The 24,587-nt window shown below is 43.3% G+C and overlaps 1 protein-coding gene across 3 annotated transcripts in view; it reads left to right on the top strand.

Moving 5' to 3' along the window:
- SCARB1 (scavenger receptor class B member 1) overlaps positions 1-24,587 on the top strand; it is a 102,081-nt gene that overhangs the window by 73,285 nt on the left and 4,209 nt on the right. The window contains exons 8-12 of one of the 3 annotated variants that reach the window (XM_072600703.1): positions 4,374-4,492; positions 10,817-10,890; positions 13,511-13,562; positions 17,248-17,394; positions 23,285-23,413. In XM_072600703.1, the coding sequence (XP_072456804.1) occupies positions 4,374-4,492; positions 10,817-10,890; positions 13,511-13,562; positions 17,248-17,394; positions 23,285-23,413 (521 nt within the window). Of the gene's footprint in view, positions 1-4,373; positions 4,493-10,816; positions 10,891-13,510; positions 13,563-17,247; positions 17,395-23,284; positions 23,426-24,587 lie in introns of all 3 variants that reach the window. The other 2 variants (XM_072600705.1, XM_072600706.1) reach the window with 2 other exon arrangements.

The following is a 24,587-nucleotide window of genomic DNA, read 5'->3' as shown; positions in this document are numbered from 1 at the left end:
CCTCTCCTGTAAAATGAAGGGGTTTGGTCAGATGACCTTAGAAGTTTCATCCATTGGACCATCTCCATCTCCATGTTGAAGATTCTCTATCAGCTGAGCATTTCAATTTTTTCTTATTTCACACAGATGTGTCTCCCCTCTCCCTAGCTAGGTCATAATTATGGCTAGCATTTATACAGTACATTAGGGTTTGCAAAACAAGCCCTCCTGGCCAAGAAGAGCTCTGCCGGGGTCTGTTTGGTGGTCCCCTGTTTTAGCTAATTCTTCCTGAGGCACATCTAGGTGATACGGTAGATAGAGATAACAAACATTACCTCATCTTATCCTCCTAATAACCCTGGGAGGTAGGGGCTATCCTTATTCCCATTTTATAGGTGAGGAAACTGAGGCAGAGTATGACATAATAGTTATAATAATAACAGCTAATGCTTCTGTAGTTCTTGTTTTGGACCAGGCACTCTGCTAACACTTTACAATTAGTATCCCATTTGATCCTTATGACAAAAAATAGGAGGTAGGCATTCTCATCATCCCCATTTTATAGATGAGGAAAGTGAGGCAAGCAGAGGTGAAATGACTTGTCCAGAGTGACACAGCTAGTAAGTATCTGAGGCAGGATTTGAACTCGAGTGTTCCTGACTCCAAGCGCAGTGGTCCATCCACTGTGTCACCTTAGTTTTCTCTTCTTTTTTGATTCTGTCCAGCATTTTAGCCTACCAAGATCTTTTATTTATTTATTTTTTTGCTTCCTAAGTTTTAGAGAAGATTGTCAGCCCTAGTAAGTTTCTTTATGGCTGAAGTGTCACAAGTGGGCCCCCTGTTAATTCTTTACCCTTGGACAAAGCCCCAGTTGTTGCACCATAGTTACAGCTCCTTCCAGACTCCCTTGAACATCTACGCCTGCTCTGGAGCAGAGATGGCTTCCACTATAGCCTCGCTGACCAATTGTCCTCCTAGTCAATGTCCTCAGGCAGTGACCAGATGGATCATGCTCCTCCCTAGTGAAACATTAGAGGATTTTCTTTTAGGTTTCTCTTTCAGAGGCCACACAACTGTAACTAGCCATTTTTTTCCCTCCCAAGGCAGACAGCACAGAAATAAATCCAGGGTGCAAATAGCATGGCATGAGCCCTCCAACACTGCTGGAGAGGCTGCTGTGGGAGCCAGCGAGGAACTCAGCTGGGGTTTGGCCAGGAGCAAGATATTTGGTAGTTTTCAGTGTAACTCATTCTTTTTGGGGCTGCTGGCTGGCTCAGTGAATAGAGCATTGGACCTGGAGTCAGGAAGACCAGAGTCAAAATCTAACCTCAGACTGTTGCTGAGCTGTGTAATCCAGGGCAAGTCATTTAACCTCTGTTGCTTCAGTTTGCCAGTCTATGAAATGGGAACATGCCAACACCTCCCTCCTGGGTCTGTAATGTGCTTTGCATACCTTAAAGCAGCGTAAATGCTGGTTGTCTTTGCTAACTAGATGCTGAGTTTGATTGTTTCTAGACAGCAGAAGGTCTGTAAGTGTTGCTGGGGGCACCCTTGGTCACCCGACCCCCTTCTCTTTATGGCTCTGCCAGGTGCCTGCACCCAAGGTGCTTACACCTGTTTGGAAGGACCTCAGAGAGCATTTATCAAATGGGCCTCAAGCTTTTTGGCCTCAGGACCTCTTTACATGCTTAAAAACTAGTAAGGATTCTCCTCCCACTCTTACCCCAAAGAACTTTTGTTTATATATGTTACTGATATTGAGATTCACAACATGAGAAATTTAAAAGGCTTAGGGTTATTGCAAAAATATTGTTGATGCCATGGACACCCTCCCCCAAAAGAGTCTTGGGGACTCCCATGGGTGTGCAGACCACACTTTGCTAAATTTTAGTCCAAGTCTGTCCTCAGTTTTCAGATGAGGAGACTATGCTTCAGAGAGAGAAAGAGAGAGAGGGGGAGAGAGGGAGAGAGAGACAAAGAGAGAGGCAGAGCAACAATGAGTGAGGAGAGGGAGAGTGAGACAGAGAGTGGGGAGAGGGAGAGGGACAGAGAGGGAGAGAGAGAAAAACAGAGAGGGAGAAAGAGAAAGAGACAGAGAGAGAGTGAGAGCAAGTGGGGAGAGGAAGAGAAGGAGAGAAAGAGAAAGAGAGAAAGTGAGAGAGAGAGAGGGAGAGAGTGAAAGAGACAGAGAGGGAGAGGGAGAGGGACAGAGAGGGAGAGAGAGAAATTGACAGAGACAGAGAGCGAGTGGGGAGAGGGAGAGAGAGAGGCAAAGTGTGAGAGGGAGTGAGAGAGGACGGAGAGAGATAGTGTGAGAGAGAGAGCAAGACAGAGACAGAGAGCGAGTGGGGAGAGGGAGAGAGAGAGAGGGAAAGCATGAGAGAGAGAGAGCCGGCAGTGACAAGGGAGAGAGTGTGAGAGACAGAGACAGAGCAGGGAGAGGGAGAGGGACAGAAAACAAGAGGGGGAAGAGAGAGAAAGACAGAGAGAGAAAGAGGGAGAGTGAGTGGGGAGAGACAGAGAGGGAGAGAGCAGGGAAAGTGACAGAGAGAGAGAGGGAGGAGAGAGAGGTCTGCCCAAGGTCACATAAGCAATAAGCGCCAGAGATGTCAGCTGTAAGAAGGATACTTCTAGAATTTCCCTTTTAAGGTCTCAAGAATGTTATGAACCAGGGAAGAAACTCTCAAAGAAAAATTCTACCTTCAGAACTCTCAGAAAATTGTGCCCTGGTGCTGTAGCACGGATTTCTGCTCAGCCAGCACGTCCTAATCATCCTATCAAGAGACATAATTTTGATGGTGGGGGAATTGCCAGTGTAAAAGGCCTATAAAGCCATAAATTAATTAAGAGTTATTGGCCTAGCGTCTCTTGTGATCCACACTGAAAATAAAATCTTGGGATGCAGCTCACACATATCAGACAGGTGGTGCTAGGTACAGAATGGATGGGCTGCTTCAGCTCTGTGAGGAGGTTGGGTTGTGTGCCCCCTTGTGAGTCCTATAAAGGCATAAATTAATTAACAGTTATCACCCAGGTCCATCTCTTGCACATCTGCCTGGAAAATACCACAGAGACATATGCAAAACTGTGTATCTCTGCCACCATGAGGGAATGATCCCAGCAAGAAAATCCCACTGGCAAATGGAGAGGGTATATTTCGTTTATGCTTGAAATTGAAATGCAGTAGGGTCTTTGGGCAATGTGGTAGCACAGTGCATGGAGTGCAGGACAGGAAGACCTGAGTTTAAATTTGGTTTTAGACACTTCCTAGCTATGTTACCCTGGGTTTTTTGCCTCCGTTTCCTCATCCGTAAAATGAGCTGGAGAAGGAAATGACAAATCATTTCATTATCTCTGCCAAGAGAACCCCAAACAAAGAGTCAGATCCAACTAAATAAACAGGATCTTTTTAAAATTTAGGGGTCTAGGTTTTGATCAGGAGCATCTGCCAGTTTTTATTTTGGCCTTGTGGGAAAAAGTGCAAAATGAGTACAGTCTAAAAGCCTTCTGTTGGTGAAGCTCATCATGTTTGTAAGTGGGGGTGGCATCTGTCCACCTTCCCCATGTCCTCGGTCGTAGCTGAAGCCACTTTAATTCAGCAAATATTCGTTAGGTGGTGGATAGAATGATGGAAAATTCAGAAAGACCTGAATTCAGATCCTGCTTGCAGATCCTCATTCACTATGTGACCCTGGGCAAGTCATCTGTCAGCCTCAGTTTCCTCAGCTGTAAAATGAATATAATAAAGGGCTGGCATGCTGATCAAATGAGATAATGCGTGAAATATTTTGCCAGTCCTAAAGTGTTCTGTAAACATGATTCAGCACAAAGCTGTGGCTGTTGATGATTGATTGACTCTATGAGTCAACTAGCCCAATCTCATTTCACAGATTAAGAAACAAGCCCGTAGAGAGAAAGTGAATTACCCAAGGTCACACAGATAGGATTAAAAAAATCCCCATATGTAGATGTATATGTTACTTGACTGAAAACTGAGTCTGGGCATATGTCCCTTTAGGAAAACACTGCTGGTTCTCTTGTTGATGGCTGGTGTCCACCCTTGTCACGGACCCACCCTCGATGACTTGTGGAAAGAGAGGCTTTTGTGTCTCTGGGTTTTTACCTGCTTTTCATCTCCGGGTGAATGGAGGTTCCCATTTCACAGGTTCCTCCACTGAGGCCTGGAAAACTTGCTTTGATCCAGCCAGCCATATATAGGACAGGGCATCCTTCATGAAGGCTGCTCCTTCTTGTCCCTGCTCCAGGAGCCAGCCCCACTTCACTTGGGCTGTGGTTGGGCAGCAGGTGGGCAGTGACTTCCTCTGGATCTGACCTCCTCCACAGTCTGGTGATTGTCTTGGGAAGGTTAACCCTTACTTCCTTGTCTTTCCCAGATGCCCCGCTCTTCCTTTCCCAGCCACATTTCTACAATGCAGATCCAGACCTGGTTGAGTCTGTGGTTGGACTCCATCCTAACAAGGAAGATCACTCCCTGTTCCTTGAGGTGCACCCGGTAAGTCAGCACCTGCCTCCACAGCAGGAAGGGGTCCTAAACTGCGATTGTGTTGGGAGTGGAGGGACTGGACAGCCTAGTATGGGCTTCCTTATTGAAGGCAACTGGGTGGTACAGTAGATAGACTTCCAGGCCTGGAATCAGGCAGACCTGAGTTCAAGTATGGCCTCTGATACTTACAAGTGGTATGCCCCTCACTTAACCTTTTTTGCCTCAGTTTCCTAATCTGTAAAAATGAGCTGGAAGAAGAAATGGCACACCACTCCAGTATCTTTGCCAAGAAAACATCAAATATGGCTTCAGACATTTACTAGCTATGTGACCCTGGGTAAGTCACTTCACCCTGTTTACCTCAGTTTGCTCATCTGTCCAGTGAGCTGGAAGAGAAAATGACAAACCACTTCAGTATCTCTGTCAAGAAAACGTCAAATCTGGCCTCAGACATTTAATAGTCCCTAGGGAAGTCACTTAACCCTGTTTGCCTCGGTGTTTTCATCTGTAAAATGAGATGGAAGAAGAAAGGGAAAATCACTCCAGTATCTTTGCCAAGAAAATCCCAAACAAGGTCACAAAGAATCAGACATGACCAAACAACCAAACAACAACAATTTATTTCCCTTCCTCTTTTTCAGTCTCTTTTTCTTCACTGGCTCCTTTCTTGTTATCTGCAAGTGTGCCCAGATCAATCCTATTTTTTTAAAAAAAGCCAAAACTCCTTCCCTTGACTCTCCTGTCCTCAAGCCCTGGGCCTCTCTCTTCTGCCTTTCCTAGTCAGACTTGGGAAGGTTTTTCCTAAGCTCAGTTCGTACCCTCATCTGCCTCCCATTCACTTCTCAGTCTTTGGCAGGCTGGTTTCCGGCCCTCCCACTCCATAGAGATGTTCTCTCCAAGGTCACTGCAGGTGTCTGAACAGTTCATTGCAGTGACCCTTTCTCAGGACCCTTCCTTCTTGCCTTTTTGGGGGACTTTTGACATGGCCCCCTTGTTCTTTCCCCCTAGGGTTTTTGTGTCTTTGCTTTCCTGAGTCTTTTGGGCAGCCTCTTATCAGCTTCCAGATCATTATCCATGTTTCACACCCAGTGGATGGGTGGGTAAGCACTACCACCTCCTCTCATCCCTTTTTATAGTAGAGGGTCAGAGAGTCCATGAACTTTTTTTCTTAAATTTTGATAACTGTATTTCAATATCATTGGGTTTTTTTAAAATCTTGTACATGTTACTTTATACCTTTAAAAGGATTATGCTAAGAAGGGCTTTAGATCCCTACTGCCAAGGGGGTCTAGGACACAGAAAAAATTAAGAACCTCCTAGTTCTAGGATCTCCTTGGTTTCCATGGTTTGAATGATCACTTCTGTGGCTATGACTCCCAAAGCGACCTCTCCAGCTGTCTTCACCTTCTTTAACTACAATCCCACATCACCAGCTGCCTGCTGAAAATCTCTCTTGGATGCCCCTCAGATATCTCATACTCATCATCAAATGATATGTGTGTGTGTGTGTATTATGCACACATATGTATGTATGTATAAATGTATAGATATAATATATACACAGACACACATGTATATAATACACATGCACATGTATATACATACACACATATAAATGTACATATAATATGCATATATGCGCACACACATATATATTTAAAAGTGCTTAGCACAGTACCTGGCACACAGTAGGTGCTTACTAAATGCTCATTGACATAGGAGATGCTTGAATTCTTGTCAGAGGCAGTGTCAGATAGGAAAGCTGCTTCACTCATCCAGATCCACAGTGCATAGATTTAAACAGCTTTGTTGGAGAATTGCCTCTATAAAAGGGCTATAAAGCTGTAAACTAATTAATGGTTATTGGTCTGCCTGTCTCCTAGGCAGCCAATTAAGCAGGAGCAGCCCACTGGCTTTAAACGTGTCAGGCGGCACATTTTATGCCAGCCCTGTTCAAGGGATGGGCCTGGGGCATTTTGCCAATAAGCTAGGCTGTGGAGAAGTCCATGGCTATGGGAGCTTTGCCCCTTCTGTTCTGTGTAGACATGGCCCTGGGCCCCACAGGGCTGTTTGTTTTTTTTTTTTTGCGGGGTAGGGGGGCAATCCAGGTTAAGTGGCTTGCCCAGGGTCATACAACTAGTAAGTATCTGAGGCCAGATTTGATGTTTTCTTGGCAGAAATACTGGAGTGGTTTCCCATTTCCTTCTCCAACTCATTTGACAGATTAGGAACTGAGGCAAATAGGGTTAAGTGACTTACCCAGGGTCACATAGATAGTGTCTGAATACACATTTGAATTTGGGTCTTCCTGACTCCAGGCCAAGTGAGGAGGGGAATGAATTCTGGGCACTGGCGCCAGTGTCCTGTACAGTAAGCAGTAATAACCAGTAAGGTTGGATTATGACTGCATAATGACTTTCAAAAAGACCAGAAAGGTAGGAAGGGACCAGGTTATGGAAAACTCCAAGCTCCAAGCAAAGGACTTTCTTTCTGATGTTGAGGTTCAGAGAGAGCCACTGGTGTGTGAAAGGTCATGCTAGGTCCTTCTGGAAGCTGCCAGGGAGGGGCTTGAGGCCCGGAAATCAAGCAGGAGGGGCGATTATTGAAGCACCAGAGGGGTGGCTGGGTGAGAGGAGAGGAGAGGGGAAGGGAGAAGCTAATGTTGCAACCATGTGAGCTGAGCCAGAGGAGAGGCTGCACACCTGGGCCCCTGGGAGGATGGTGGTACCCACCACTGTGATGCCCCCGGCAGGTGCAGGGCTATGACTAGTCCACATGGACAGGTTCAGGCACTGGTCCAGACTCAGTGCTGGTCAGTATGTGTTAGAGGCCCCTGCTGGCTTTCTCTCTCTCTACTATGTTGTGCCTCTCGAGGGAAGGCTCAAGGGAATTTAGAACACAATCCTTGTTAAGAGTTGCCATCTCTTGTTACTGCCTCCTCAACCTTTTTGTGGCAGCTAGGCATTGCAGGGGGTGGAGCACTGGACCTGGAAATTTGAAACACCTGGGTTCAAATCCAACCTCAGACAATACTAGCTATGTGACTCTGGGCAAGTAATAGGAGTAAGGATGATGATGATGATGATGACAAACTGAGCTTTTATGTGGTGCCTAATATGTGCTAGCTGCTGTGCTAAGTGCTTTACAGATATAATCTCATTTGCTCCTCTAACCTCTGTCTACCTCAGTTTCTCATCTGTAAAATGGGGATAATAGTGATACCTCCTAGGGTTGTTGTGGGGATCAAATGAGATAAAAATTGTAAAACATTTGCAAACCTTAAAGTGCTATGAAAATGCTCCCCCTCCTCTTTTCCTTCTCCTCCTTATCTTTCATCACAAACCCAGCTACATTTTTCTTTGTATGAATTTCCTTCCTTCCTTCCTTCCTTCCTTCCTTCCTTCCTTCCTTCCTTCCTTCCTTCCTTCCTTCCTTCCTTCCTTCCTTCCTTTCTTCCTTCCTTCCACCTTCTCTGCCTCTCTCTCTCTCTCTCTCTCTCTCTTTTTCTTTCTTTCCTTCTGTATCTAATTTTTCCTCAGTTACATGTAAGCAACAATTTTTAACATTTGTTTTTAAAACTTTGAGTTCCAAATTCTCTCCCTTCCTCCCTTCCCCAACACCTGCCCATTGAGAAGGCAAGCAATTCTACATTGGTTATATATGTGTAGTCATGGAAAGCATATCCATAATAGTCATGTTGTAAAAGAAAACATAGATTAAGAAAAATCCTCAAGAAAAATAAAGAAAGTAAAAAAAATTCCCAAAGCAAAAGTTGCTTCAATCTGTATTCAGATACCATCAGTTCTTCCTCTGGAAATGGATAGCATTTTTCATCCTAAGTCCTTCAGAGTTGTCATGAATCATTGAATTGCTGAGAAAAGCTAAGTCATTCACAGTTGATCATCCTACAATATTGCTTTGTTTCTTTGTACCCAGTACAATTCACTTTGTTTCTTTGTATCTAGTACATTTCACTTTCTTTGTTTCTTTGTATCCAGTACATTTCACTTTCTTTGTTTCTTTGTACCTAGTACATTTCACTTTGCATCAACCCATGTAAGTCTTTCTAGGTTTTAGAGTTTTCTTGGCAGGGATACTGGAGTGGTTTTTCATTACTTTCTCCAGCTCATTTTACAGATGAAGAAACTGAAGCAAACAGGGTGTAGTGACTTGCCCAAGATCACACAGCTTGTAAATGTCTGAAGCTACATTGGAACTCGGTCTTCCTGACTGCAGGGCTGGTGATCTGTCCACTGCACCATCTAACTGCTCCTTGTATATTGTATAAATGTTAGCTATTGTTATTATCATCAGTGTGTGGCTTGGAGAGACATAATTTTGGGGTAATTTGATCATTTTACTAATAAGGCCAGCATTTTAATAAAAGGATGGTCACTTGACTATCTCTCTTAGACCAAAGGTCATCATGGCAGCAGGCTCACAGTTTATATACCCTTTGAAGAGTGTTCCCCAGGGTGGGAATCAACTCTCATTGGTTAACAATTAATGAGAAAATAAATATTATATAGAGGGGCTGAGAATGACATCTTGTTACCCTTGGACAGAGATATCTTTATATCCAGCCTTGGGCAGTTTAGACAAAAAGGGTCTATCTTCACCCAAACTTGATTGAATGGAATTCACCTTACACAGGGCTGGGGAACCCGCTAGCCTCAGGCCACATGTGGTCTTCTAGATGCGGCCTTTTGACCGAGTCCAAGTTTTACAGAACAAATCCTTTTATTTAGGGGATTTGTTCTGTGAAGTCTGTATTTTGTCAGAGGGCCACACTTGAGGACCTAGAGGGCCACATGTAGCCTCAAGGCTGAAGGTTCCCCACCCCTGGAGTCCTTGTAAGGTTGGATGGGGTCGGATAAAGGAGAAGGTTAGCTCAACTTTCAGAGATTGAGGTTTTGAAATGAGGATAGAGAAAAGGGAGAACTCCAAATCTCCCCAAATCATTAGTTATTAATAATCATTTCTCCCAAAGGTCATCCATCTTATTTTACAGATGAGAAGGGCCTGTAGCTAATGTGCTCAGGGTGGGATTTTAACCCAGATCCAAAGTGGAGTTTCACATTGCGGGAGACAAGAACTGCAGATGAGCAGGGAGTCATGATCTCAGGAGTTCAGGGAGAGATCTTTGTCTTTGTTTCTGAAATTAGAGGACCTTTGGGAAGTCACCTTGGCCCATGTGAAGCCTTTGGCCCCTCATATCAGCACATATTAGTTATAAGGCAGATTGTGGGCTAGATATTGGGTGCTGGGCGAGTCTCTGGTTAGATTATTCCTTATCTGGACTTAATGGATTTATTTGATGGGAGAGACCTTACCTGATAAGAGATAATCTTATAATAACTGACAAATCAACCCAGGAACATAATATCTCTTGGTGCAGTTTAAATATAAACTTTCTTGAGACAAACTGGAACCTTGGATTGTGGTATTTTGTTTTTTTCCTCTGTTTGCTTTCAGGATGTAGGCAGGTGTATATGGATCACTGGGTACACCATGCACCTTTTTACCCATTCCGTGTGCATCTTTTCTCATCTTTCCCTAATTGTCAAATATCCCCTGGCCTACCAATGCCTGATGCAGAGCAGATCAAGGCATCTCAGGAGAACTGAATAGTACTGAAAACAATTCTAGATCAGGATTTCTCTTTTTTGTTTGTATTCTGGACCCATTGGATGACAGTCTAGTGAGGCCTATGAACTCTTTCTCACAACCATATTTTAAACCTATAAACTAAAATACATAGGGAAACAAATACAGTGAGATACAGCTTTCAAAATATTAAAAAAAAAATTCATGGACCCCATGTTAAGACCACCAAGTATAGGAACAACTGAAATATTTAGAATGATGGAGGCCCATGCACGTCACAATCACATATGTTCTTGTTGTGCTTTGCAGTAAAGTGTGGATTCTGTTTACTGAGGCAAAAAGAGGTGAAGTAATTAATTTGCATAAGATCATACCCCTGAGGGTAGATTTGAACTCTAATCTTCCTGATTCCATCCAGTGTTCCCTCCGCTTCACCACTTGGCTGCCATGCATTGGGTAGTGGTCCCTATATATGAGATTCATTCTGGGGAGGATAAGCAAGCTCTCCCCCAAACCATCCCTCATTGACTCTTTCATAAACAGAATCCAAGGATGGAAAGACCCTGAGTCTTGTCTCAAGATGGTAGAGATGGGGGGGAGGGTGGATTCCTTTATTTAAATCAGATTATCTATTTGTAAGCATTTGTTAAACCTTCAAGGGCTGGATAAATGTGAGCCATCACTGTTCTTCCTGACATCATTCTTGTTTTCTCATCCTCCCTGCAGGTCACTGGCATCCCCATGAACTGTTCTGTCAAACTGCAGCTGAGTCTGTATACCAAGGCTATCCCAGGCATTGGGTGAGTGCGACTGGGCAGCCAGATTTCTCCCCATGCCCACTTAGCTAGTGAGTCCATGGTCATTGGTCTAATTGGATTGATGATAGAATCCAGGCCCTGACAGCCTCTTCTTTCTGAGTAGTAGCTAAAGGATTGGATTTGGAGTCAGGAAGATCTAGGTTCAGGCTGTGCCTTAGACCCAGTGTCGATTGTGTCAATACAACTTCCCAGTTGTGGGGCTTTTCCTGGCTCCTCACCTCTAAAAAGAAAGGAGCAATGGTGAGGAGAAGCAAAAAAAAAAAAAAAAAGACATTTCTAATCTCAAACTGTTCCTTTCCTGAAGCAGAGCCAATGTGGAGATCCTACAAAGACTGTCTCTCTGGGGCATTTTTTAGCCATTTGGGTTAATCCTACAAGTCACTTTCACTTCTTAAATAGCCTTAATTTCCTTATCTCTGAAATGGGGATAATATAGTGTGGGACTTGGAGACAGGAAGACTCATCTTCCTTAATTCAAATCTGTCTGTAGACACTGGTTGTGTGACCCTGGGCAAGTCACTTCACCCTGTTTGCCTCAGTTTCCTTACCTGTAAAATGAAATGAAGAAGAAAATGGCAAACCACTCCTGGATCTCTGCCAAGAAAACCCAAATGGGATCGTGAAGAATTAGGTACAACTAAAAACGACTGAATTGAATCACACTGTTGTTGGGGGGAATCACATTAAATCGTGTGTATGTGTGTGTGTGTGTGTGTGTGTGTGTGTGTGTACATATATCACTTTGAAAACCTTAGGTTGTCATTCAGCTGTTTTGGTGGTATCCTACTTCTTGTGGCCGTATTTGGGGTTTTCTTGGCAGAGATACTGGAGTGGTTTGTCATTTCCTTCTCCAGCTCATTTTACAGGTGAGGAAACTGAGGCAAACAGGGTTAAGTGACTTGCTCAGGTTCATATGGCTAGAAAGTGTCTGAGATTAGATTTGAACTCAGGATCATGAGTCTTCCTGACTCCAGACCTGGTACTCTATGCACAGTAGCATCACCGAGCTGCCCAAACTTTAAAATGCTGTCTAAATACTTGCCATTCCTATTTTTCCATGGCTTGAGATACTGAGGATTGTCCCCAAAGTGAGTCTGAATTCTTCTGCTGTATCCCAAGTCCTCATTTCCTTTTTGGACCCAAACAAGTTAGGAATGGACCCTAGACTCTAGACCTTAGAGGTCAGAGTCCAGCCACTTCTGAACGGAAGCCTAAAGAGGAGATAAGATTTGCCCAAGGTCATGCCATCAGTCAGCGTCTGAGGCAGGATTCACTCCCAGGTCTTCCTGACTCCCAAGTCCAGTGCTCTGTACATACTGTTTTTGACTCCCATCACTTATCCCAGTTAACCCTAGTAGCTAACATAGGCCCCTTAAGAGATGGTCTCTGTAGCCCCCTCATGTGTTGTTTCTGCTTCAGGAGAAGCACGGTTTGAGGCTAGAAATGTGTTTTTTTGCTTTTTCTCACCCTTATTCCTTTCTTTTTGGAGGTGGGGACCCTGGGAGTGAGGACAGCCCCAGCCTGGGGGCTTCTGCTCAAGAGTCATACGGGCGAGTCCCATGGGTCTTGGTTTCTCCTTCTCTAAAATGAGGAAGTTGGACAAGATCCTCTTATTTTAGAGGATCCCCAAGGTCCTCTAAAGTTATGATTCTAAAGGGGTCATTCAAGGCTCCATAATGGGCAAGGGACTGAGCCAAAACCCAGCTTTTCTGACTTCCCCAGCCCTGGGTTCTCTCTAGTATGTGGTGGTATCTTCCTTCCTGATGAAAATCTCAGTTCTCTGAACCTTTCCATCCTGCCCACTAACAAAGAGCAAGAGATGGCAGAGTACTCCAGGTAAGGGCACTGGGCCTGGAATCGAAAAGATCTGAGTTCAAAACCTACCTTACATGTTTACTATCTGTGGGATACCTGGGGAGATTTTCTCATCTGTAAAATGAAGGGGATGGAGTAGGTTACCTCTTAAGTTCCTTCCAGTTTTATACCCATAATCCTTTGCTCTTATATATGCCTTAAACTTGGTGCCACATGTAATTTATTTTCTTTCATAAGGTCAGACACTGTGATTTGCATTTGGGAAGCGATTCTCAATAAGGAAACTCCACTTCTCCCCCTCTTACCCCACCTTATGCAGATTAGAACCAGTTTTGCAAGTTATAGTACTAGCTCTTTGACCCTGGGCAAGTCACGTTATTGCTGCCTGCCTCAGTATCCTCAGCTGAAAATGGGTATAATAATAACACCCACATCACAGAATTAAAAAATATAATATTCTAAAAGTGCCTGGAACACAGTAGGAGCTTAATAAATGCTTATTCCTTTCCCCTTCCCCCCTTAGAGAATTGCTTGAAAGGTGAAGGGACATGTCTGGGGGTGGGACACACAGACACACACACACACACACACACACACTCACACACACACACACACACACACACACACACACACACACACACTTAGTTGGTTTGTTGTCAGGGGTGGGACTCAAACCCAGGTCTTTCTGACTTGGAGGCCAACTCAAGCTGCCTCTTGCTATGTGTGAAATATGTCTTCAACTTTATAAAAATGTGACCCTGTGGTTTTTCTTGCTCTTTTTCTTTAGGCAAACAGGAAAAATCAAGCCGGTCGTCCTTCCTCTCCTTTGGTTTGAAGAGGTAAAGTCCTATCTCTCTTTCTTGTCCAGGAATCCTGGGCCTTTTATTCAGGCAGGGAAATGTGGGAGGGGGTGGGCACTTAGGCATAGGGCCAAAGAGGAGAGACTGGGGCAGGCGACTTCTCCCTCTGTGCAACTCAGGCTATAGTCAGGAAAATAGATTCACTCGACATTTGTACCTCGATGACAGAAAAAGCCCCGGAATGGAAAGTAAACCACCTGCCTTGTTAAGTTGGCTCTTCTAATTTTTTTTGTCATCCAGGATTTCTCATCAAAGTCACTCTGCTCCTGGTTTCCTCCTCTGTCCAATGGGACAAGGGCCTTGTTAGAGGGAGATGATTTAATAATGGTGGCTGAGAAGCTCTTGTGATCTTGGGCTTCATTAAGAGAGTTGTGGTATTGATATGATAATCCCCCTGTGGTCCTCTGGTGTATTGTGCACTCTCCTGGGCTCCACATTTTAAGAAAGCTCTTGCTAAGCTGGAGAGTGACCAAAGAAGGCAACAGGATGATGAAGAACCTTGAGTCTTCATCATATGAGGATGGGATGAAGGAACTGGAGATGTTTAAGATGGGTTCTTGGAGGACTTTTTGTATTGGTCTCCAAAGAGCAGAGCCAGGACTAATTAGACAGAAGTTACACGGGGGTTCAGTTTAGCTTTCTCTAGGTTGAGTAGGCTGCCTTGGGAAGGAGTGAGACCTCACCTGAGGTCTTCAAGCAAAGGTTGAATGACGGCATGTTGGGAATGATGTAGAGAGTTTTTTGGTTCATGTATGGGTTGGACTAGCTAGTGTCTGAGGTCTTTCCTAACTCTGAAGTTTTCTATCAGGTTTTTTTTGTCTTATAGCATCACTATTTTTTGGAAGATTGTGTCATACTGGCTCAATCCTTGTTATCAGAAATCACAAGTAGTTTCCCAGCTTTTAGGTATCAGGAAACAGTCTAGCTGGTGACTGAGGTGGAGGTTGGGGAGGAGGGCTCAGTTTGTGTATTGTGATGATGCAGGTGGAAGACAAACAGCCTTTTCCAAGTCTGGACTTGCGTCCTGGGAGCTGATTTGGGTGAGATTCTCCATAGGTGGGGCTGCTAGGAAGCTCCACCCAAGTCCCTCCAGGGAGAGACAAAGATGGTCTAGAACTTAGTGTTTGTGGTGGGTGGAGAATGATCTGTCCTTCCTGGAGGCAGTCTGAGGATATAAGGGCAGAAATATCTACATTGTCTGAAGCCATCGTGCCCAGAGAAATTGAGGACTTTCCCTAAAATGAGTGAGCATTGAAATTGGAGAATTTGGAGAGAACCTTGGGTGGGCTGTCCAGGCCTATCCAAACAGCCTTTTGGTTTTAATTTGATTCCTCTAACATAACTCAGTCAATAAGCATTTATTAAGCACCTAACAGTAGGAACCTGATAAAATGTTTACTTAAAATGTGCTAAGCACTGATTGGGGGATACAAAGAAAGGTAAAAATGGCCCCTGCCTTCAAGGAACTCAACATCTAATGGAGGATGGAGCATATATGAATTGATAGATACAAAGTATATTGGGGTTCTTTTGTGTTTTTTTTTTTTTGTGGTGCTGTTCGGGTTAAGTGACTTACCCAGGGTCACACAACTAGTAAGTATCAAGTGTCTGAGGCTGGAACTGAACTTAGATCCTACTGACTCCAGGGCCAGAGCTCTCTCCACTGCACCACCTAGCTGTCCCAATATTGAGGTTCTTAGCTGGGATATATGAATTTCTTTTAAAAATATTTTGATAACTGTGTTTCAATAGAATTGGTTAGTCTTCTGTATTTTTATGAATTTTTAAAAACAAGATTCTGAGAAGGGGTCCATAGGCTTTACCAGACTGCTCAAGGGGTCTATGATACAAAAAGGTTTCAAACCCCCGAAGTGGAAGGGAAAGTTTAGTTAACTTTCCAAATCCCAGCAGAGTCCTGTGAATCTGGGTGATGGGAGCTGCTTTTTCTGGGGCCTCTTCCCTTTGAATTAGCAGACCACCATGGTAAAAGACCTGGTGTGCTAAATCAGGCCTTGGGTCATAGAGGAATATTTGCAGTCAAGAGTTCTTTCCCCATACCACTCGCTACCCAAGGTGATTGCACTGGCTGTGCTGAAATTTGTCTTGGCGAGTCAGAATCTTTGAATATCAGAGGCCATTGGGTCCCTCCTGTACCTGAATAAAGACCCCAGTCTACTGTATGCCAGAGAAGTAGGCATCCATCCATCCTTTGCCCAATGGCCTGTAGTGAGTCCCTGCTACCCAAAGCAGCCCAGTCTACTTTGGGATTGCACCAAAGCAGGGGATTCCTAACCTTTTCTGCATTTTGGATCCTTTGGCAGTGTCTGGTGGCATCCATGGACTCCTCAGAATCATATTTTTAAATGTAGAAAAACAAGATACAAAAGGTAACCAGCTGTTTTAAAATGTTTACTAAAATACGTAATATGAATATAATAACAAATTTATATTTCAATTACAATTTCAAAATGGTGGTTACCTTTGTATCTTATTTTCATATATTATATAATGTATACTAATATATATACTTAATAATATGCATTTGATAACTATATATTTAAGAGTCCATGGACCCTAGGTTATGAATCTCATTAGCAAGTTGTTTTCTTACATTTACCTTAAATGTACATTTTTACACCTTTGATCAGCTGAGCAGGTGTTGAATTAGAAGGGTCCCCAGAGGACGTTTGGTCCAGCTTCTTCATTTTACAGATGAGGAAACTGAGAACCAGACTGGTGAAATGACTTATCCATGTCAGAGACAGGCAGAGTCAAGAAAGGGATTTAACCTCTCTGGCTACAGAGTCTGTTGTATCATGACAACTCTCATTCTTCCCACTGGGGCCAAGCATTAAGAAATGAATCCCCCTTCTCATCTCTCACTTTTCAGATACTGACATCCATACATTATGCCATATAATGACATATGCATTACACATAATGTGCATTAATATATGGATATGTGTGTACATACACACACAAACATATATATACTCATGGATCTGTATATGTATATGTGCACATATATATGTTTTTGTCTTACAACAGCATATAAGTAACCGTATGTACATAATATACTTCATACATGTATACTATACATGTACATACAATATATTCAATATAATGGTTAATCATCTGCATTTTTATGAATTTAAAAACATGATTTTGCTTCACCGGATTGCCCAAAGGGTCTATGTATGATATAAAAAATTTTCCAAATCCCTGAAGCAGAGGGGACCTCTCTCATGGTTATGTGTTAAATTAACTTTCTGAGGCCCATCAGAATATAGGTATATGTGTTATTTACATGTAAATATATTTATATATCACAAATATATGAAAACAATATATAAAAATATAATATTTACATATAAATTATATCTAAATGACATAGGTATGTATGTGTGTGTATGGCTGTTTGCATGGTATGCTGTTTGCACTATTGGACTGCAAACTCCTGCTTTTTGCCTCTCTTTGTATCCCTGATGTTTAACACCTTTGTTTGGACCATAGTAGATACTTCCTAAGTGCTGGTGGACTGGATTGGTAAGATGGGAAGCTTCCCATCCTGTTGCATTCTCTGCCCGGAGGTGTGTGTATTGGCCATGCCCTGTTGGCCATGCTCCATTGGCCATGGCTCTCACTTTCTGTTCTTGCTTTCCAGCGTGGGGCTATGGAAGGCCAGACCCTCAACGTGTTCTATAACAGACTGGTGTTAATGCCCAGGTTGGTACAGTACATCCAGTATGTCTTAAATGCTTTGGGCTGTCTTTTCATCATCGTCACTCTCATCCTTATCATCAAGAATCAGGTTAGTACGTGCTCAGCTTACGCTTCTTCTAACTTTCTTGGCTTCTTTGCCAGCTTCCACCCTGGAGAGAAGGGAAAGACTTGCCTAGAGCTCATCCTTGGCTGGTCCTTCCAAGCTTTGGCCAGGCCTCTTCCCTGGAGGAAAGCTGCTGAGGCTGGTGGGCTCATCCCACGCCATTCGGAGAGCCCTCGTTCACTTTTTCCTTCACGGCAGGGACAGGCCAAGAAACTGACTTTGCTGCTTCTGTTTCCTCTCCCTGACTCCCCTTAGGACCTCCTGCCTCCTTCCTTCTGCTTCTTGCCCTTAGGATTTCTGTCTTCTCTGGATATCTCAGAGGCACTCCTGGTAGTGACTTGAAATGGGTTTTACATGAAGACATCTGGTGCTTGGTCTAGGACAGGCATTCTTGACCTGGGGTCTATGAACTTATTAAAAAAAAAGTTTGATAACTGTATTTCAGTGGAATTGGTTTCCTTTGGAATCCTGTGGACTTTATCTGATTCTGAGCAAGATTCTGAGGAGGGGACCATAGACTTCACCAGACTGCCAAAGGGGCTCCAGGACACAAAAAGGGTTAAGAATCCTGGTAGGATCTTAGCAAACCTCCAAGATGCCGTCAGATTTTTTTCTAGGACTGAAGTGAGCATCCCATCCCCTTGAGAATCTCTAAGGAAGGCTTCTCATACAGAAAACATCTTCTTTTCGGAGTCATACAGGCTTCCTGGGGCCTTCACAAATAGAATAGACAGAACCCACTAGACTAAACACTCAATTAGGTAAATGTCCTGTGTTCTGCTTTCTTTCAAGATGGTACTCCTGCTGGTCATCGAGGCAGATTACACCCCTCTTAGGATTTAGGAGAAGGGTTAGGAAGGAGTTAACTTGGACATCCTCTCCCCCATGGAAGCAAGCAAACCATCCAGCTAAAGAATAACTCAGGATGGTACAACCAAGTGAGTGAGGCATGGGGTGATGGATTGTGGGGCAGGGAGTAGAGAGGAAGGCTAGTCTGAATTAATGAAAGATCTAAGTGCAGAAAACTTTCAGATGTAAAATTATGGAGCCTGATCATGTTGATTGCAATGCACTTTTCAGACATTTTCAATCATGCATTGTAGCCAAAAGTTAGTGCTGGTGCAATGTCAATTCCCCGAGGGAAGGGGCTGGTTTGTTGGTGGCTATTTTTTTATTGGTGTCCTCCCCTGTGTCCAGCATGGTGCCTGCCTAATAGATACTTACTAAATGTTGAATTGAATTACTAGGCAACATTTTATTCAGTTGAGTTAGTAGGTGCTCAATGAACAGTACTAGCAATCTAGTTTAATAGGGCAGCTGAGTGGCTCAGTGGCCTGGAGTCAGGAAGACATGAGTGCAAATTTAGCCCCAGACACTTAATAGCTGTGTGACCTTGGGCAAGTCACCTAACCCTGTTTGCCTCAGTTTCATTATCTGGAAAATGAGCTGGAGAAGGAAATGGCCAACCACTCCAGTATCTTTGCCAAGAAAACATCACATCTGGCCTTTGACACTTACTAATTGTCACTAGTGGCAAGTCACTTAACCCTGTTTGTCTCAGTTTCCTCACCTGTACAAGAGCTGGAGAAGAAAATGGCAAACCACTCCAGTATCTCTGCCAAGAAAACCCCAAATGGGGTCACGGAGAGTCCGAAATGACTGAAAAAAACCAACTAAACAACATAATGGCAGTGCAGCTCAACACCTATCTATTGAGAACTTGCTGATTCAGTTGAATGAATGAAATGTTGCCTAGTTATTCAGTTCAAACATTTATTAAGTGATTGCTGTGTGCTGGTCCTGGGGATGCCAAGACAGAAAAATAAAACCATCCTTGCCCTCCCTACTGGAAGGAAACAAGGCAATAAGTAAACACCCCCTAATTTTAAGTAAATACAAGCTATCTAAAGAATGCATAAAGAGTAAGAGGCCACAGGTGGTGTAGTGGGTGAAGAGCCGGCCTTAGAGTCAGGAAGACCTGCGTTCAAGTCCTACTTCTTTCAGTTCAATTCACTAAACATTTATTAAGAGCCTGCTGTATGCCAGATACTGTGCTGAGATATAGATAAGGGATATGGATATAGATAAGGAGAAGACAAGGAACTTAGAGTCTAACTGGAGAGGACCACACTCTACAGGAAGCTGGAAGGGGTAGGGCATGGGATGGAGATGCCAGTGAGGACACTAGGGGCCATCTTATTCCATGAAGTTGAAACTAGAGAGATATAGCAGCAGATAAAGAGAGGAGTAGCTGAAACTAATTTCTGCCACTATATAGGAAGGCATTGGGGGGAGTCCTCTAACGCGTACCTGGCTGTGTAAGCCTGGACAGATCACTTAAACCTCTCAGGGCCTCAGTCAAATCTCTAAGATTCTATGACACCAATCTGTGTTAGGTAGAATTTCAGGATTTCCTTATACCAGTGAAATCACCATCTTACTTTAAAAAAAAATCCTGACACTTGACATAAAGGAATTTTGAGGAGGGGGCAGTATAGTAGCTTGGAATGGGGAGGGGGTGGCACAGCAAGAATGGAGTGACTTTCCTTTACTAAGAGGCATTGTGTTCTAATAATAACATTCTGAGTGTTAGCCCTAGCTCTGGTACTAATTAGCTCTATGGGCTTAGGCAAGTCCCTTTTTATCTGTAGGCCTTAGTTTTCCCTTTGTAAGATAAGGGAATTCAACCAGATCTCTTCCATCACTAAGTGTCTTTCTGAGAGGGCTCCTAGAAAATTCATTTGTTTTTTCCCCTGTCATTGTGATTTGAGGAAGTCATGAGGAACCATTTTGGGAGCCCAGTGGGGAAGGATGGGCCAGTATCCCTTTCTGAAAGATCTGGGAGCTCCTGAAGGTGCCTCATCTGGCCCAATGCCCCATCTCACCTCAGGCTCTATGACAGAGAAATCTTTGTTTCAAGAATGAGTAAGCCTCCCTTCCTGAAGAGGGGTGGAAGTGAGCACCAAGGCTCATTTTCTGAATCACTGGGAATCTCTATCTTACTCATTCTAACCTCTGCTTTCCCCAGGCTGGGGTAACTCATTAAACCCCCTTCCCACTGCCAAAAGCCAGTCTGAACACATCAACAGATTGGAATTGTTAAGACCACTGGAACTTATCTGTTACTTTGCTGAGCTCTTTTTTTGTGGGGGAAGGGCTAATCTGGGGCAAAAAAGTCCTCTCTGGGGTCTCAACTATACCCCTGGCCCAGAGTATCAAAGTTATGGAGCCAGCAATTCAGGGGAAAAAGAATTCTTAGTATCTTAAACCCTTGGTTGCTTTCCTTATTTAAAATGTTGTCTACAACCCCAAACACTATCTTTTAAAATTAAACCTAAGTGTGGACATGTCTCCATATCCCTTCCCCCCTTTTGAAAAAGAAATTTGGGTTCATTTTTCTCTCCTGGGGAAGGCAGGCAGGGGGAAGGGAGCCCTTTTGCCTTCAGCTTAGTTTAAGCCCTAGGAAAGAAATGAATAATCCTCTTTTTAAATAGTCTGAATTCTTGGCCAAAATAACTGAAATGACTTGGTTAGTGGAAACTCACTAAGGTCTGCCTTCAGCACAGTCAACTTACATGTGCCTAGTTTAATTTTAGAGACTCCCATACTGTACAATTGTACAGTACTAAAATTGTACTCTTTGTTATCTCAGTTCCTTTAGAATTAGATATAGTAGCTTTATTCTATTTTCTTTTAATGGAGACAATGTATTGGAATGTAAGGAAAGTTTGATTTGGAGTCTGAGGGTGTTATTTTAGATCCTAGCTCATCTATCTGTGAGACCTTCCCTGACTCAGTTTCCCCACCTCTAAGACCTGAGTGTTAGACTAGAGGACCTCTGTAGTCTTTCAGGGAGCAGTAGCACTCTGGTGGGCTCTTCTGAACATATGGATAAGCTATTCTAGGCTTAATAGGTGCTTAATAAATGTTTATTGATTGATGGATAATAGCATTCTAAATTCTGTCGATGTTAACATTGTCCCAATAACCAGCCCTCTCCTTCCCGTCTGGTCTTTGTCAGTGCCAATTATTTCTGTCTTTTTCTCTTCACAAGAACTGGGATCAGAGGAGGAGGCTTTCTGTCTGTCTGGCTTGCTTGCTGACTGATGCAATCAATCGAACTTCCTAGTGATTAGTGTGGGTGAGCTGGTCCACAGTACTCACAGATCTTTGGGTTACTAACCCCATGTTACTAACCCCATGAAGAGTCATACTGATGTCTCTAACTTCCAGGTTTGCTTTTTATTTGGTCACCGAAGACCTGGTGTTCCTTGATTCTCACAAACACTAGTTGTCTTCTTGGTGCCCTTGGGGCTATATATCTACTTTGGCCAATGATGCAAAAATGAAAATAAGCTAAATCTTGCCCCATATGTGCTGCATAAGCTGCAGATGTATCTTTTCCTGAATACCCACACTAGCTTTTTTTTCTTTTTTTTTTATGAATGATAGTGGGGGTAATCCAAGCCTTGGAAGTTCATATTGACATCCAAGTTCAGAAGCATTAATGTATATCTTGACAAAATTGGGGGGAGGGAGCCTACCAATCTTTGGATTTTTGGCTATTGGGCCATCATTCCCCCCCAAAAATTCACATTTCTGTGATGAACTAATGTCACAAAATGCTTGGTGATGTCTGTGCCACCAATAGGCCTATTAACTAACTCTTGCCCGCAGCCATGTTCCCCCAAAATGTCTGATCACAGCTGACTGAGCTCTTGATGTGATTTCTTTCTAACATGTTGGGGGCAAGATGACTGAGATGGATCGGGGCCTTCGTTGGAGCAACATTGACCCAGTTCATACAAATGCAAACACCACACAACCTGAGACTCCCCCACAGTTCAAGCCATTCTTAAAAAATCAGCCATTTCATTCCATTTTTTTCCATAAATTAAATTTTTTTAAAGTCACAAAAAACATGAGCAATAACCAAAAAAATTCACTCATTCCCCAGTGGGACCATTCCTAATCCAAGTGAATTCCCTTATTCTCAGCTCTTCTAGAAGGAATCACACTAGAAACGGAAGAGTTTTTAGTGCTCTAGAGTTGGGAGGAAACTTGGACAGCCTTTTGGTCCCACTGATACCCCCTATTCCCCCACAACCTCTCCAACAAATGCAGCTTCTGCTCGAAGACCTTGAGGAAGGGGAAGCCTCCCCAATCTACGTGGAGGAAGTGCCATTAGTTAGGAAGCTTTTCTGGACATGGAGCCTAAAATTGTCCTCTTATTAACCCGTAGATCTCCCCTCTGGGGCCAGAGGGAACAAGCCTTAGCCCTCCTTCCTCTAACAACCCTTCAGATAATTAAAGAACCAGCACAACCTCCTTTCCATGTGATAACCTTTCAGGCCCTTGAAAGTAACAATCCTGTCCCCTCCTTCCCACCTCCTCCCCCCAAACCCTAAGTCTTTCCAGGTTAAAGATATCCAGTTCCTTTGTCCAATCCATATAGGAAATGAACTCGACACATTGTCTTCCTAGAACTGTACCCCTTTCCCCTTCACATTGCATCCAGAGCCTGTACCCCATTTTTAATCCTTAAAGGCATCCTTTCAGAATGGCTTGAACTCTGGGGGAATCATTTCTGACTGTTGATTTCAATTCATAAGACAGATGGGTGGATGGGTTGGGGTGGGGAAAATGAAGCCATTTTTGAACACGCCTTTGAAACAAATGAGCTACCAGATCAATTTTTAAAAATCCCGCTCCCAAATATAATATACAAGCCACCTTAATTGACTGACTGGCTTGAGCATTAACCTTCACATGGGGCTAATTGAGGTTAAAAAAAAAGTTAAGAATCATATTTAAAAAACAAAACGAAACTCTTCCTTCCCAACTGGAACTATAAATTAGCTTGATTATCTTCTAGGAAACATTCTTTTTATTTTGGAGTAGTAATAAAAAGGCCTCAAAGAATTCAGAGGCCATTCAGTCCTATTCAGAATCCCTGATGACCCCTGCTCCTAATGGAACAGTGCTGCAGGAAGCCCGACTGTAGGTGGGTAACCAGGTAAAATGACATTTGCACACTGAGCATTTCACACACCGTCCGTTTTAGTGAAAATAATCATGGTGATAGTTACAGCTAGCATTTACATAACACTTTGAATCTTGTGAAACTTTTTATAAATATTAGCTCACGTGATCTTCATAACAACCCTGAGAGGTGTAGGTGCTATTATCTCCATTTTACAGATGGGGAAACTGAGGCAGGGGTGACCGTGACTTGCACTAGGGTCACAAGGCTAGGAAGTGTCTGAGGCAGGATTTGAACTCAGTCTGTCCAACTCTAGCTCCAGCACTCCATCCACTGTGCCACTTAGCCACTTAGCGACCTCTTATGACCTCCTTCAGCCTCAACTTATTCTAGAGCACCTGTAGACTTTAAAAGTGTATCTGTTACTTTAGAGCAGCTGTTAAAATAGCCATTCCTGGTGGCTCTAGAGTGAGAAGCATTGAGTTCAAATCTACCCTTTGCTTATTATACCTGTGTGACCTTTTCCAAGGTCATGCAGCTAGTGAGTAGGCAGTGGCAAGATTTGAACCCAGGGCCTCTGACTCCAAGCCCAGTGCTCTTTCCACTGTTCCACATTTCTTTCTATTTTTAAAAAATGAGGTATCCAAAGTTACTTGCTGAGAGCTGAACATATCTCAAAGTTAGGTGTGGGGTGGAGATGATAATATAATCTGAGGGTTAATAGAAATCAAAGCTCTCATTTCTGTAGTTTTTTTTTAAGGTTTTTAAAGCACTTCGCGTTCATTTTCATACTCTCACAACCATTGGGAGATTGGTACGTGGAATGGTTTTTATACCCATTTTGCAGATAAAACAACTGAGGAAAAAGTGACTTGATTTCCCATTTTGGACTTACTTTTTTTTTTCCTCCCTCTGAATGTTTGTTCCTTGGTGTCTAAGACTGTTTACAAGCCATGGGAGGCAGTCTTTTGGTTTACGATCTAAAAGAATTTTTAAAAAAATCTACCAAGAGAGCAGCAGGTACAAGTTTCTGAAATGAATACCAGGCCTCCTGATTACAGGACGCGGTGAATTTTGTTGGTCTTGACTCAGTGCTCTGGCAGGGGCCTCCCCTCCCCTGCCCCCACAAATTTGCTTAAATCACTTGACAGAGACGAGAACATGAAAATGAAGTTGTCAGGTTCTCATCTCTAAA

Source organism: Notamacropus eugenii, chromosome 4 (genome assembly GCF_028372415.1).
Source record: "Notamacropus eugenii isolate mMacEug1 chromosome 4, mMacEug1.pri_v2, whole genome shotgun sequence".
NCBI lineage: Eukaryota > Metazoa > Chordata > Mammalia > Diprotodontia > Macropodidae > Notamacropus > Notamacropus eugenii.
This window is presented reverse-complemented; position numbering and strand designations above follow the sequence as displayed.